This window comes from Canis aureus, chromosome 19 (genome assembly GCF_053574225.1).
Source record: "Canis aureus isolate CA01 chromosome 19, VMU_Caureus_v.1.0, whole genome shotgun sequence".
NCBI lineage: Eukaryota > Metazoa > Chordata > Mammalia > Carnivora > Canidae > Canis > Canis aureus.
This window is the reverse complement of record NC_135629.1, coordinates 42,267,648-42,283,650: the sequence shown is the minus strand read 5'-3', so window position 1 is coordinate 42,283,650 and position 16,003 is coordinate 42,267,648. Positions and strand designations below refer to the sequence as shown.

At 50.0% G+C, this 16,003-nt stretch overlaps 1 protein-coding gene across 6 annotated transcripts in view; it reads left to right on the top strand.

The window, feature by feature from the left end:
• Window positions 1-16,003, top strand: part of DHX30 (DExH-box helicase 30) — a 29,380-nt gene that overhangs the window by 6,864 nt on the left and 6,513 nt on the right. For 2 of the 6 annotated variants that reach the window (XM_077859073.1, XM_077859071.1), the window contains 7 exons: window positions 2,795-2,890; window positions 3,991-4,019; window positions 9,718-9,848; window positions 10,482-10,592; window positions 14,114-14,415; window positions 14,914-15,034; window positions 15,768-15,917. In XM_077859073.1, coding sequence (XP_077715199.1) covers window positions 2,795-2,890; window positions 3,991-4,019; window positions 9,718-9,848; window positions 10,482-10,592; window positions 14,114-14,415; window positions 14,914-15,034; window positions 15,768-15,917 — 940 coding nt within the window. Of the gene's footprint in view, window positions 1-2,794; window positions 2,891-3,990; window positions 4,020-7,824; window positions 8,048-9,717; window positions 9,849-10,481; window positions 10,593-14,113; window positions 14,416-14,913; window positions 15,035-15,767; window positions 15,918-16,003 lie in introns of those variants that run through there. The other 4 variants (XM_077859074.1, XM_077859075.1, XM_077859072.1 and 1 more) reach the window with 3 other exon arrangements.

Genomic DNA, 16,003 nt, shown 5'->3' with positions numbered 1-16,003 from the left:
AGACAGCTATGCTTTCTTGCACTCAGGGGCTTAGAGTCTCAAGGGGGCAGGCCATTTGAGGCTTCTGAAGGTAAGAGCTATAGCAGTACCCTGCAGCTTTGTGGATAGTGGCCCACTGGGTTTGTGGCTGCCATCTTTCCTCTTATGTAATTCATTACAGCTGCCAGCACCTCCCAGCATGCACACTTGTGTGCCTGGTAAGTGGCCTGTTACTGCCTTTACTGGCTTCTTAACACAAGTTTCTTGTCTCGGAGGTAATGCCATCAGAAACAGGCTACAAAGAGAATCTGAAGCTGAATCTTTAACAGTCATCACAAAACTTTGAAAAACACTAGATCAACAGCAAGAATGGACAGTTTTCCTCCAGCTCCATGGTCAGAAGAAGGCTCAGTGAGGTTGTGGGACTGTAACAACTTCCCTGCCCCCAATTACTGAAAATGCTTAATGAAACAATAACCATCAAATTATTTATTCCTTTTTTTCAATCCAGCATCCCTGGATATGAATGAGAACCCTTCTCCAACAGGACTGGAGAGGTTGAGCTGGTCATTTTCCACCTTAAGTTCAAGATAAACCTTGATCCTAGGCACTTTGTTCCAGAAGACCCTACAAGTATTTCTGCTACAACACTGTATGTGTTATCTGCAAAATCACACACCTCTAATGTCATACGAGGGCTTGTGGGAGAAACAGAGCCGAGGCAGTAGAGTGCAACTTTATGGCCAGAGTGTGACAATAGCAGTCACTGGGGCCTGGGAATATGCCGTGGACAGCCAAGGCAAGCAGCGCAGTACAGTGCTAATGTACAGAGTGTGTGTTCGGGAGCAAAGCTGGCAGTGCTGAGGCCGTGCGGGTGGCAGTGGGGCTCTGAGCCGTGGGGCTGCCAGTAAGGCGTGTGTGCAGCTGGCACTGTGGGGGAGGGGAACCTCACTGTAGCTACTTGTGTTTCCCCCCAACATTTTATTATAGAAATTTTCAAAACTACTGAAATGTTGAAGAAATTGTATAGTGAACATCCATGTATCTATCACCTTGATTCCCTACAGGCACTCAATTTTAATTTTTAAAAAGTATAAATGAGGGGCACCTGGGTGGCTCAGTGGGTTAAGCGTCCTACTCTTCATTTCAGCTCAGGTCATGACCTCAGGGTCATGAGATTGAGCCCCACATCAGCCTCTGTGCTGGGCATGGAGCCTGCTTAAGATTCTCTCTTTTTTTTTTCTCTCTCTCCCTCTGCCCCTCCCATCCCTGTTCTCCTGTGCTCATGTGCGCACTCTCTCTCTTAAAAAAACGCGTGTGTGTGTGTGTGTGTGTGTATACACACACATATCTGGAAGAGTCTTTTGTTTTCTTGCTGAAAATTATAAATCTACCTTTGCTGTTCCAGTTCCTTTGCCTTAGAGAAATCACATTTGAACTGACGGTTCTCATGTTTTCCTGATACCATTCCCTTATGTACCAATTGTATATGAGCCATCTTGCATTACGGAAATGGACATCATGGTAGCAGAGCAAACTGCTGCTCAAGTGTGTAGTGTGTGTGTGGCTGTCTCTGCCTGCTCCTCTCCTGCCCCATTTATCGTATTGAAACCAGTGGAGCAAAGAGAGCAGGATGCTCATGTACCTTTTACCCCAGACCCAGTGATTCAGTGGTGTCTTCACCATGTAGATGGTGGTAAACATGTGAAACCTTATTTACCTATACATTCCCACCTTCCTGTGCAACAGTGATGTTCATGAATATCAAAGTTTTGGGAACTTCTTTAAAAAAGTACTTTAGGGTGATCCCTGGGTGGCTCAGTGGTTTAGCGCCTGCCTTTGGCCCAGGCGCACGATCCTGGAGTCCCGGGATCGAGTCCCGCGTCGGGCTCCCAGTATGGAGCCTGCTTCTCCCTCTGCCTGTGTCTCTGCCCCCCCCCCCGCCCCCGTCTATCATAAATAAATAAATAAATAAATAAATAAATCTTAAAAAAATATAGGGGCAGCCCTGGTGGCACAGCGGTTTAGCGCCGCCTGCAGCCCAGGGCATGATCCTGGAGACAGGGGATCGAGTCCTGCGTCCGGCTCCCTGCATGGAGCCCGCTTCTCCCTTTGCCTGTCTCTCTCTCTTTCTCTCTGAATGAATAAATAAATAAATCTTTAAAAAAAAAAAAGTATAGGTCACTGATGAGTAGTATTTAATCTTTAAATGAGTGGAAGTATTTGGAATGGCAAATCATTAACTTTTATAAAGAGAGAAAAGGCTGGTAAGTGTGGGTCTGGTCTGGGCTTAGGGAGGACCTCCATAGTCATTTGGTCCTTTCTTGCCCATTTCTTAGAAGTAAAGAGTAATTTGAGACCTGGTTGCTAAAATGGCCATCCAGGAACCAACAGCAGACACAAGGTTAGCTACCATAAGTGGAAGACAGATAAGGGGGATTACACGGTACCATGGCTTTTCAGTTTTCAGCTGTTTTCTTGTTTCATCCTCACAACTTGCAGCTCTAGAGGAGGAAATGGGATGGTTGTTCAGCTCACACAAGGTGGCTCAGGGAACAGGGAGAGTTTGGGGGCTTTTTTGAGAGGAAGGGATCTCTACAAAGTTATCACATATCACATCTCTACAGAAGACCATTGCCTTCTTTCTGTGTGGAATTGGTGGCACTGTTTCTCAGACCCTGTGACTGGCTTCACATACCATCCAGCAGTCCCGTGCCCAGAGCTCCTCACAGAGGCTCTGAGGTGAGTCAGTCCAGGGGTCTGTAACTGTGAGGAGTGAGAACATGTCACCTTGATGCCCTCTCTCTTTCCCCAGATCGGGCCCAGCACAGGCAGCGTCAGTGCAAACTTCCCCCACCCCGCCTTCCACCCATGTGTGTCAACCCTGCCCCTGGAGGGACCATCTCTCGAGGTAAGGGAGGAGCCTTTGCCTCCAGCATCAGCTTGGTCCAGGGTTTGTGGGGAGGCGGGTGGCAGTGGGAGCCCGGGTGCCAGGGTCACGGTCCTCTGGAAAACAAGTGAGGAGGAGTGGGGCTAGTGGAGCTGTTGGAACCCTCAGGGAGAGATCATTTGGAAAGGTCTGGGTTATTTTATGGTCCTTGGCCACCTAGCTTAGACCCTGTGGTCTCTTGTGTGACCAGGCATAAAGCCCAGGCTCAGTCTGAGTGTTCAGCCTTAGTGTGAAGAATCTGCAGGGCTTGGATCTTCTAGGCAGTCCCTGGCTCAAGTCATTCAGAAAGCACAGGCACTTGTGGCAGGGCCAGAACGGAGAGCCCTAACCAGGCCCAGTGTCCTCCATCTTGGAGGCTATGGGGATGCCAGGCAGATCTCCTCCTCATCTCCTCCCAGCTCCTCAAAGCACTTTACTGACATTAAAATCTGTTTCTTAGTCCATTCGGCAGGGTAGGCTCTCCTGATTAGGGAGGATGTCAGAGCACCCAGACAGGCAACAGCTCACCTCAGGTGCACTGGTACCCAGGGATGGGGCCGGTAGTGGGACCTGGGAAGCGTCTCTGCCTGTGAGTGTCTCCTCTCCTCCCTCAGACTTAGATCTTCTCCAGCTCTGCTAAGACCAGTGCTCCTGGTGGCTTCTTGCTTATCCTGACAGCTGCCCCTCTCTGCCCCTTGGCTGCTTGTTCACACCCTGACGCCAGTTGCCTGGAGGAAGAAAACTATTTTAGGTCATAGAGTCTCTGCCTCGTGTGGAGATAGCATTTCCACTTTAGGTTCTGTCTGTAAAGTGCTTTGAAGGTCAAGAGCTCAGGAAGGGTTGGGGAGCATGGAGCACCTCAGTTTCTGCAGCCCATGAGGCTGCCCTGTTCCCCTGGAGTTTCCACATGTGATGCCCTCCTGCTGCAGTGGCCCTGACTCCATATAGCAGCATAGACAGAAATACTTCCCTCTGACTATTTGACTTAGGTGTTAAAGAAATGCCAACCCCCTACCGTTGCCAAAACAAGAGTTGATTGCCCTTTTTTTTTTCTTTCTTAAAATGCCCTGTAACTCGAAAAGGCTGAACGTTAACATTTCCAACATGGCAGGTGAGTGGCTCTGAGAGTGTCAGATGTGCTTTGGCTAAGCTTAAAGATGGTTAGGTGGGATGAACCAGGCAGCACGGCTAGGCAGTGCCTCCTTGAGCACAGGCAGAGGAGAAGGCTGCTGTACGTGGGGGGCAGCTGCTCCTGGTGGGGAACAGTCCCTGCACTGTCTTCCCCGGAGGTGCACAGCCGCCCCTGAGCCTGATTGTCTCCTCACAGCTGTGCCTCCAGAAAGCATCCATGGGTGTATGCATCTTTGCCTCCTCTCTCTCTTTCTGTTTCAACCTAAAAAGGGTTCTTGCCTCCATTTCTTCATCCCAGAAGCAACAGACTTTTTAGTCTACACATGACTGTTGGGCCTTTCTGCCATGCTTTCTGATTCCCTACTGGCTTCACTGGTGCCTCTGCCTTTAGAAGGAAGTGTGTGGCAGAAACAGTCTCTGCTGTTCAGACAGGAAAACGGTGCTTAGAAAATGGTGGCCACTTGAATAGGTTACAGTGCCCATCAGAGTCAGATTTGGAATTGGAAAAAACTTACCTTCTTTACCAGTGTACTCTCACTGTACTGCCAACCTCTTACCAAGGCCTCCTTGGTAAAGGGTGAAGAAATTGAGAGCCTCTTTTGTCAATCTTTCCCACCTACTCTGATTTAAGACGTAGAGCACTGGAAAGCAACATGGGATAACACCCCTTCTGGCAGTATCTGGGGGCCACAGGACTAGTGCTTCCTGTCATTTCCTCATATAGATGTGTCCCCTCTTCTTGGTATGGTGGTTTACTTACAAGGACCCTGTGGCTTTACATATGTGGACAGAAAAGCCATGAGGATGGGTAGGACGGTCAGGGTGTCCATCTGGCTCCTATAGCTCCCTTCACCTTTCTTGTTGCCAGCCAAGTGGATCGTTTCTTGCCACTTTGGCCATCCATAAAATATAACTGTGGTTGAGTACATTGACAGAATGTCAACTGAGATGCTCCTTCTCCCTGCCCCCCCAGAAGTTCTCCGGTCTGCCCATAGTCTGGACTGTCTTAGACATCCTCTTGTTGCTTTTTCCTGAGGCCTCTAAAGATTAGAGTCCTAAAACATCCTCCTGTGTATTCTGCAGGTCCTTTGCACGTTAATTCCACACTACCAGATGTTGTTTAGCACATTTAGCATCAGATGTCATGCTTGATTCAGAAATGAACGGAGAGATCCCTGAGCCAGTAACAATTTCTTTTTTTTCAAAAGTTTCTTTGTTCTCACAGGCAAAAGAGTCAACTTTCTCCCTCCAAAAAATGGAGAGTGGAGGAGAAGTCTTTAATGTTGGTGGAAAGGAAGAGGGCATACCTGAGCCCTTCTACCTTTCTTCAAAATTCTTTAAGGCCGGGGTCGTCAAACTTTAAGGGTCAGAAAATATTTATTCTAGGCTTAGTGGGCCATGTGGTTTCTTTTGCAGCTCCTTAACTCACATTATAGTGTGAAAGCAGTAATAGATAATACATAAAACAATGAACATGGCTAAATTCCAATAAAACTTTATTGATAAAAACAGGCAGTGGGTGGATTTAGTCTGTGGGCTATAGTTTGGCAACCCCTGCTCTAGGCCAATGGGGAGAAGATCACAAAACCAGAAGGTTTTTAAGACCTGGTGTAAGAGTTGCCCTCACTTTATAAAAGGCAGTGAGGTTTGTGGAAGTGAAATATTTGCTCAAGGTGATATTAGCTGTTAGAGTCCATATGAAATAAATGAAATAGGAAACGGGGTCAAGGAGCTCCCTGAGAACCAACTAGTTGGTTGGTGTCACATGATGCTTTTTTTAAAACCTAAAATTTCAAATATCTATTAAAATATGTTTTCTAAAATAGAGAAAATAGTATAGTGAACCCCAAGTACCTGTCACTCTGCTTGAATAGCTAACAGCTCATGGGTAGTCTTGATTTGTATCTATCCCTACACTTTGGCCCCTTTGGGAGCAGATCCAAGAAATCATAGCATTCCAGCCTTAGCCTGAGCATGTGGCTGTCAGAACAGAGTGCTGTACTGAGGGCTTGCTGAAGCGCCATGATGGACCCAGGCCCTGGTTGCCAAGGGGGTGGGGTCTTTCTGTCTAGGCTTTTGTCTCCTTCAGCCTTCAGACACCACTGTTTTCAAAATTTGGCCTCAGCCCCTAATGCCATTATCAGGCTTGGTAAACTTCTAGATTCTTTTGAGGGAATTTGGGTTGCTAACAGTCCTTGAAAATTACCCTGAAGCTGGTGGATGCCTTGGCTTTTGGCAAATTAAAGGGACACTTGGCCAAAGTCAAAGCCATTATGTAATCATATTCTGCCCCAAGGGTCTTCCCATCCCAGCGTGGATGATTTGGATAGGGGTGTTAGATATGGATGGTGGTGTCCCCTTGTGAGGTTAGACCACTGACGCCAAGGTCACCTTTCCTTTTGCTTCTTTCCTGCTAAGAGCCTATTGAGAAGGGACTAGAGGAGTGGAAGTTGAAGCTGCCCCTTCCTGCCCTGGCTCTGTCTCTAAGGGACTTACTTGTCCGGCTCTGTCCCCTGTTGTCTCAGACCTCAGCGGAGGCGCTTCTCTAATAGCACTCTGCAGAGCCGCCTTCCAGACATTCCCATTTTATCCTTATTATAGCCACACCAAATGAGTAGAGCGAATGTGTCCTCAGTTTCCTAATTGATGAATTTGCCCAAGGTTCACAGCTGCCAAGTGGCAGAGCTTGGACTAAGCCCAAGTATTAGGACTCATATCCCATGTTCTTGCCCTTAAGCCAGCAGTTCTCAGAATGTTGTCCCAGACCAGCAGTCTCATTATCATTTGGGAACTTGTTAAAAATGCAGATTCCTGGGCCCCCCTCCAGACCTAATGAATAAGAAACTTGGGGGTGGCTCCTAGCAATGTTTTAACAAGCTCACCGGGAGTCATCAGAGTCAGATCTAGAATTATTAAACACACAAACAAAACCCTCCCTCCAGGCTTATTTCCAGCTGCGCTGCCAACCTCTAACCAAGCCCCTTGCTGTCACTGCCCCAACATGCAGACTCAGTGTGATTCCCAGCTGAGCCAAATCTCTGTTCAGTGCCATACGAGGCAGAAGGGGAACAAGGCAGAAGGGGAACAAGGCAGAAGGGGAATGAGCCTGGCTAGAACCCAGACATAGTACTTTGGAAATAGAATACCATTTGGCTTTCAAACAAGTAAGGAACAGCAGCTCCAGACTCACACTGCTGGACCAGCTCAGTTCTTGGGCCCCTTATCCAAGTCTGGTATTTTTCACCTTTGACTCCAGCCCTGGAATTAAAAGTGGTCTGCTTATGTTCAGATCTTCCCTGTCCTGGATCTGGATTCTTCATCGGGTTTACACTGTAAGCCATTAAATGAGATGGGGGTGCCCTGGTTTAGCGGCCATCCTCCCTCTTGGGTCTGGAGGGTAACCAATTTGCCAGGGCACGTGAAAGGCATTTATGAGCAATGGGTGGGACCTCGAGGGAACCCGGAGTTCATCTCCTTGGATGGACGTTGAGCTCAGGCCTGAACTTTCCCAGAGCCCCCTTCCGTCTTCCGCCCCCGATTCAGGCAACGAGTCTGTGGGTTGGGCTTTGGCGGGACAGTGACTTCAGCTGGGTGCCAGCCGCCCCAGGCTGCCCAGCAGGTGACAAGCGCAGAGCGAAAGGGGCCCCCAGCTGAGTGAGACGAGCGCCCGGCCCGGCCCGCCCCGCCTCGGTGGCCCCGCCCCGGACCTCCCGGCCGCCAGGGGGCGCGCGGGCCGCTGCTGCCGCCCTCCCGCCCCGTCCCTGCCCCGCTCCGGGCCCGCGGGGGCCGGCGGGAGCGCGATGGCGGCCGCCAGGAGGCTCATGGCGCTGGCGGCCGGCGTCTCTCCGCGCCTTCGACCGCCGGGCCCCCGCGCCGCCGGGCGACAGGGACGCTCGCGCGGCTTCTCGTCAGGCTGCGCCCACCCCGATCACACGAAGGACGCCGCCGAGGCGGAGGCAGGGGTGGCCCCTGGCGGCCCCGGGGACGGCGACGGAAGCATGGTGAACGGTGAGGGCCGGGGCGCGGGCCGGGGGCGGGCCTGGCGGGCCGCGGCGCTGCCCTCGTGAGGCTCGGGGCGGCACAGGCCCAGTGGACCGCGGCCGCGGACTTTCGGGGCCCGGAGCGCCCGCACCAGGCAAGAGTAGGTGAGAGGCGCGGGACGTGGCGGGCGTGCGGGAGACCGGGAGACCCCACCTCCCGCCCGAATGGGGTCGTTAGAGATCGGGGTAAGCACACCCTCCCCAGGGGCGCTTGGCACTTCCGTCTTTGAGGTGGACGCGGGGTCCCAGCGTTGGGTCTCCCGAGTAGCGCAGGGAATGACACCGGTGAGCGCGTCCCTGCGTCCCTGCCTAGACGATGGACACAGACTAACCTGCCCTGTAGAGCCGGAGGGGGACCAGTGCACAACTCTTGTTGTGCCTGGGGGCTCTGGTGGCCTCCTTCAGTTTGGGTCCCTTTGTGGGAACCCCTTTGAGTCTTAACTGCTTGAATCTGAGTTGCTTTATGAGTTCTTTAGAGGGAGCCAGAGTCTGGGAGAAGCCTCCCTCTTAGCCAGTTGACACCGTCATCTGCGCCAAGGAAAACGGTCTCAATCCAGGATTAGGGTTACATCAGCTCCTGGAGGAGCTTTGTCCAAATACAGAGGCTTCCCAACATCACCACCATTCTTAGGGGACCCATGAGGATCAGGGTGGCCTTTGGTGAAAAATCTCCCTGGCTGATTTATGACTAATGGGTACAGGTGTACAAAGTTTTGCTTTATGGAACTGGTTTGAAACCAGATATAACACCAGAGGCTGTGGGTGCAGAATGAAAAGGCTTCCCATCTCCTCTGCCAGTGTCTGACCCTGCATCTCTTGAAGGGCTGCTTTGGTGCTTTGGGGCCCTTACTTCTGTTTTTAGCTGGTCCCAGCCTTCTTCCCGGCCTGGCTGAGCCTTGTGTCTGGCATAAGCTGCCTCTAGTTGGACGTCTCACCCATTTATACTTTGGGATTGATCCAAAGTACAAGTCAAAAAAAGTGAGGTACTTCTGGTGTCTAATGCATCCTGCCTCCACTTGACTCCAGTGAAGTTGGGGGAGGGATAGCTTATGTCTGTCTCAGCTATGGAGATCCCCGATCAATGTCCCTATGTATAATCTGGCTCCAAGAGGCCTTTTGTAGGATGCTGAGGTGCAGTTGAGGGCTAGGGCCTGGTGTTCAGACTTTGGGACCAACCCTCCCGTTTGTGTCTTTCATTATATGAGGGGCCTTGCATTGTCTCAATTTCTAGTTTGTGTGTGTGGTGAGTTTTGTTTGTTTTTGTTTTTTGTTTTTCCTTTTGTTCGGTACCTTCTTTCAGACCTCAGACACGGGGGTTTGTTGCCATCTAGGCTTTTGTAGCTGATGTATTAAATCAGGAGCTTATGGGGAGGAGGTTGCTGGCTGTTTTCCTCTGTGGTGTGTGGCTCACTGGTCCTTCTTCAGGAAATGGTTGTGCAAGTGGGTTTGGTTGTGCACGTTTACTATCCCCTGTAGACCCTGAAGCTGTGCCTCTCTCCTTTTCCAAGATACTTCTGGGTGGTGTGGGGTCATGAGCCAACATCCTCAGTATCCAGCCCAGGGTTGTCCTGATACACACCCCATGGAGTTTTTAAAAGAAAAAGAGCAACTATAATGCTTTTGTTCTTATTTTCTTAGCTTCTAGGGACCTATTAAAAGAGTTCCCACAGCCCAAAAACCTTCTCAACAGTGTAATTGGAAGAGCCCTCGGCATCTCACATGCAAAAGACAAACTGGTCTACGTGCACACAAATGGACCGAAGAAAAAGGTAACTCACTGGTGGCTGGGAGACATGTTGGTGTGACTTTCAGGAAAGAGGCTGGCTGCCTTTTTCTCCCTCAGATTTCTTTGTCAGGGAGGCTATAGAGTGGGTTTTGTGAATTGAGAATGGTCAGCAGAGAATCTCAGTGCAAAGCTAGGTCTGAAAAAGAGCCTGATTTAGAGAAAGGGAGCACAAAAGAGATGAGGTGAGGAGGTGCCATCTTGGGTATGACAGGCCTGTGCGCTGACCCCTGGTTCTGGTCCCAGTTGATCACTGGGACTGCAGAGGGTCAGAATTGATACAGATTCCTGTTCCCAGAGTCTCATAGGTCCTGGGACCCACAGAAGCATGCAGGCAAACCATTCTGAATGAAGATTTTTAACAATAAAGATGGGTCCCACCTTGCCTTCTGGCTAGAACATGGCACTTTGAAGAAGCAAAACAACTTGAGGTGGGATGAATGGCTTGAGGATGGGAAGGTTGGAGCCTCATGGGGGTTAGCCATGGGCGTGGGGTGCTGCCTGCACTGGGCTCTGCTGCCGTCAGGCCCATAGCTGCACTGTTCATCCTCTTGTGTGATTTGCAGCAACTCTGCGGTCTGGAAAGGCGCGGGTCCTGATTCTCTCTTCTCTTCCCCAGAAAGTCACCCTCCACATAAAGTGGCCCAAGAGCGTGGAGGTAGAAGGCTATGGCAGCAAGAAGATCGACGCTGAGCGGCAGGCTGCGGCTGCAGCCTGCCAGCTGTTCAAGGTGACCCTTCCCTTGAGAAAGCCAGGCCAACCTCTGTCTGGGAAAGTCCTGGCCCCGGGCTCTGATGGACTTTGTGGTACCAAGTGCCTCTAGGTGGAGGTTCACAGGTGTTTTATTCACCTGGCTTTCTCACCTTGTGTTTTTTCTCTGGTTATGCAGCCAATGAAGGAATACCTGGGTGTTTGGGTTTGGATTGGTTTTTTGCCACTGTAGTCACCTGCCTCTTGTGGTTTCAGAAGACATGGAGGAGAGCTCTTTATGAAAAACACTCCCTTCGTACGGCACCATGGATATACTTCCATTTGGTTTCTATTTTTCTTTTCCCGTTACCTCACGTGGGTTTTCCCTGCAGCCACACAGTTGTCTCTTACTTGGGACACAAGCAGTTGTTGCTTCTGTCACTTCCCAGTGGTTGGGCATGGGCTGCTTTCAGGTTCTTGGTTACCCAGTATTTAGCCCATCAGTGTTGCTCACCAGTGTTCTGTCCATCCCTCTTTGCCAACCTTGAATCTTGCTAGGGCTCCCCAGTGTTCACTTCTGCTCCAGTGGGGACAAAGCTGGGGGCCCAGTATTCCTTCAGATTCTCTTCCACTGAATCCCCAGGCCTTCACTGTCCCCACCTCTTCCCTGCGTTTGAGGAGGAAGGGCCCTCTTCCTAGCCTGGGCCCCACATCACCCTTCTCTGGTCTCTATCCCCTTTCTGTGTCTCTTCTCTGTCTCCTCTCCCACCCTTTACTTTCCAGATCCCTCCTCTTCTGAGTCTTTTCTATGGGCTTTGTACATGCTTCAGTATCCTGATCCTTCCTCTTGGTTGCCAGAGAGGACACAGCCTTCTCTGCTTATTGTGTCCCTTGTCCTGCTCGCTGGTTGCCTTATCCCCACAGTGCCTAATGGATAGCAGTGGTCACTGGGTGATTATTGAATGACTGGAACAACACTTTGGCTGGCCAGCCTTTCTGAGCCTCATTTTACCCAAATGTTTCGAGCCCCTCTCCTCAACCCCTGGATTACACCCCACTCTCCTCCTGTTAGGGTCACCACAGGCTCTTCTTCCTCTCCCACCCTCTTATAACATCTGTGTGTGCTCTATCCCCTTTTCCCTGGGGAAATCTTATCTTTTACTAGTTTAGCCACCCTCTCTGCTGAATTTCTCAGAAATCTGCATCTTTCAGAGCAGCTCTACCTCTGGGAATCTCAATAGGGATGGAGGTGGATTTTGACCCCCATGGATGTTTGGTTAACATCTGGAGACGTTTTTGTTGGCCACAGCTGAAGGAATGCTACTGCCCTAATGCCAGGGATGCTTCTAAATGCCCTACAATGCCCTGGCCAGCCCCCCAGAACAAAGAATTAGCTGACATTCAAATGTCAGTAGTACCGAGGGTGACACATTCTTCTCTGGATGTTCATAGGTGGCCTGTGTGTAGCGAGTTTGTGGTCATGTTCCTTCCTGGCCCTTCTTCTGTTCCTATCTATGCTCTGCTCATAGCCTCTTTTTGATTTATATATTTGTTGAATTGTGATGTTACACAAAATGTAAATTTTATTATCTTCACCGTCTTTCAGTGAATAGTTGACTAGTATTAAGCATAGTGTTAGGCACTGTGCAGCCAGTCTCCAGAACTTCTTCACCTCGCAAAACTGAAACTCCATACCCATTAAACAACAAATCTCCATTCTCATTTCCCTCCCCATCGGCCCCTGGCAGCCACCATTCTACTGCCTGTTTCTCAGAGAAACAGACTCCTCTGGAGTCTCCGACTCCTCTAGAGACTTCATATCCTCATCTAAGTGGAATCCTACAGTATTTCTCTCTTTGTCATTGGCTTATTGTACTTAGCACAGTGTCTTCAAGGTCCATTCATGTAGCTTATGCCAGAATTCCCCTCCTTCTTAAAGCTGAGTAATACTCTGTTGTATGGATGTGCCACTGTTTTTGTATTCATTCATGCATTGATGGGCGCTTTGGTTGTTTCCATTTTTTGGCTCTTGTGAATAATGCTATAAACATGAGTGTATAAATAATCTCTATGGGACACTGTGTTCAATTCCCAGAAGTGGAATTGCTGGATTGTATGGTTGATCTTTTCTTAATTTTTTTAATGAAGTTGCCATATTGTTTTCCACGGTGGCTGTAATGTTTTACATTCCCACCAGCGGGGCATGAGGGTTCCAATTTCTCTGCATCTGTACCAACACTTTTTGGTAGCTGTCTTAATCGTGCGAAGTGGGGTCTCTTGGTTTTGATTGGCATTTCCCTAATGAGTACTGAGGTTGAAGATCTTTTCTCTCTCTCTTTTTTTTTAAGGTAAAATTTTAAGTTTGTGTTAACTGCACAGTCTTTTTTCAGTATGTAAAATATTGTATCCTAATTGTAGATCTTATACAGATTAGCTTCAGGACAGACTAAAGGAAAAGACAGTGTTTGCTTTTCACATCCCCAATTGTTGTTCCTGACTGTCAGAGGAAAATAGTCCTGTCAACTCTTCACAGCTCCCAAAAGCACATTCTCTCAGGTCCTTCATCTTCCCCTTGGGAAAAAAGAAAGAAAGGACACAGCTACAGATTATAGGGAGGTGTCAAATGCCCGAAGCTTATCCACACTTACTACACTTATCCACACTTATCCACACTTAAAGTGTGGGAATTATTATTGGATGGGAATTATGTTAATGATGTTCATCTGGCTTCTCAGTGGTTCCTTAGACTCTGGTCATCTGCATTTCAGTTCTGCCTCACTGATTTTGAATTTCTTGAAGGCAGGGACCAGGTCTCGTCTCTCCTGATGATGTTCAGGGTAGCCAGCATGTTGCATTGTGTGTGCTAGAGACTCAACACATTTTATTTGGTATTCTTTAGAAAAGAATGAAGGTATAATACGTTTTAAAATAATATATTTTATATACAATGTTTTTCTTTTTATTTTTTTTAAGATTTTATTTATTCATGAGAGATACAGAAAGAGGCAGAGACATAGGCAGAGAAAGGAGAAGCAGGCTCCATGCAGAGGCCCGACGCAGGACTCGATCCCGGAACTCCGGGATCACATCCTGAGCCAAAGGCAGGCACTGAACCGCTGAGCCACCCTGGTGTCCCTATGTAAATGGCTTTAAAAGCTTTAAAAGCATCCCAGGTTATTTCCAGAGTATGTTCTCAGCATAGGATTCTTAGGTTAGACCAGAGACAAATCTGTTTTGTGTTGTGGGCTCTCCATTTCTCCTAACTGCTATATACACTGAAGCTTCTAGATCACTCTGTGAATGCATCAGGTTTCCCATTGCCTGTGGAGTTTTTTTTTTTTTTTTTTCTATTAGGTTTAAAGGTTTACCTTGTCATTTTCATGTGTCAGAGCTAGATATTTTAAATGCCCTTTTGATGCCCAGTTCAGGACTGGGGGCTGGAGTGGGCAGACAGGTACAGAGAGGTACGGCTCCTGCAAGGGGACTTACAGTGTAAGAGGGCAGGTTCTGGGCAGATTGAGGTGTGAGGATGGATCCTCATAACACTCCTTTCCTCTCCAGGGCTGGGGCCTGCTGGGTCCCCGAAATGAGCTGTTTGATGCAGCCAAATACCGCGTGCTAGCTGATCGCTTTGGCTCTCCGGCTGACAGCTGGTGGCGCCCAGAACCCACCATGCCACCTACTTCCTGGCGGCAGCTGAACCCTGAGAGCATCCGGCCAGGGGGACCTGGGGGTCTGTCCCGCTCCTTGGGCCGGGAGGAAGAGGAGGATGAGGAGGAAGAGCTGGAGGAGGGGACCATTGATGTCACCGACTTCCTGTCCATGACCCAGCAGGACTCCCACACCTCACTCAGGGACTCGAGGTACAGCTGGACGTGGGGGATGCAGGAAAGCTGGCTGCACCTTGACACGGGGATGGGTGATATTCCCTGAGAGCCTTCTCTGAAGAGGGAGGGCCCCTGTCCAGCCTCGCAGCCCGCGTGTCCCGTTAGTCATATGGGTATGTCTGCCGTTTTGGGGGAGAGTGGTCTTCTCTGTGTGGCTGGGCTTCTGCAAAACAGCAGCAAGGACCCTCCCTCCAGGTCACACTTGGGTCCCTCTAAGGCCCAGCCCTTGCTCTGCTTGCCCCTGGGCCTCTGCCCTCAGTTATCTGTTTGGGGGGGAACGGAGGGAGCATCAATCATGCTGTGTGTCTGAGAGGATCAGAGGCCATGCGAAGATGCCTGGCCTGCCATCTTTTTCATGCCTCTTGCTGCCTGCTGCACCACTGCAGTGTCTTAATGCCCTTGGCCTCAGAGCCTGAGGTGAAATTGGCCCATGAAGAGATAGAGCTGTTTCATCTGAACTTTTGGTCCTCCCAGGGGGGGTTCCTTTGAAATGACAGACGACGACAGTGCTATTAGGGCTCTGACCCAGTTTCCACTTCCCAAGAACCTTCTGGCCAAAGTGATTCAGATAGCAACATCATCCTCCACAGCAAAGGTGAGTTGGGTCTCCTAGAAGTGTGTGTGGGTGGGGAGCTGGCTTGGTTATGTCTGCTCCTCCCTGGGACCAGATAGGAGGGAAGCTACAAGTGTGTGAGAAGGCTGAGGTTACCTGTACCCTCAGCTTGCACCTAGGCCAGGCAGGGGCCTTGAGGCCCTTGGAGTGTGAAGAGGGTGAAGCAGCCAGGACTGAATGGAAGTTGCTGAGGGCACTCTGGGGGTGGGCTGGTAGGAGCGGGAAACCCAAGTTTGGTCAGGGGCAACTGGCAGGAGTAGGGTGGGGGAGGTGCTGTCCTGCTGAGGTGTGAATGTCATGTCTGTGACCAGGTTTAGGGCTTCCATAAACACAGTTTGCCCCAGGGCTAAGACCTTTATGCACCTCCAGAATGGGCCTGGTTTTGGCTCGCACTGACAGGTATGACCCACAGCTGCCACCATACCTGTTTGCTTCAAAGGGTGCTGAGAGCACAGTGGGCCAGGAGGATAGGTGGCGGCATGTCCCAGACACTGTCTGTCTTCTGCTGTGAAACCACCAGACTGCCAGAGAAGCCAGCCCTGCCCTAGGGAGCTGTGGCCCTATTGTGGCTTGCTTCTGCTGGCCAGTGGTAATCTCACGTGGCCATTGTTTGGCACCTGCTGAGATGGGGGTTGATTCCATCGCTGGGTTCCTCAGCACTCTGAGAACTGCATTTACTGCCTCTCTATAGCCATCTCTCTTGCCTTCCATGTAGAACCTCATGCAGTTCCATACTGTGGGCACCAAGACCAAGTTGTCCACCCTCACTCTGCTCTGGCCCTGTCCCATGACCTTTGTCGCCAAAGGGCGCCGCAAAGCAGAGGCTGAGAATAAGGCGGCAGCCCTGGCCTGCAAGAAATTGAAGGTGAGTTGGGTAGGATCCCTGGTGTGATGTGTGGGAGGTCTCTGAACTCCCTTACCCTTGGTGAATCGGTCCTGTTCTCCAGGAAA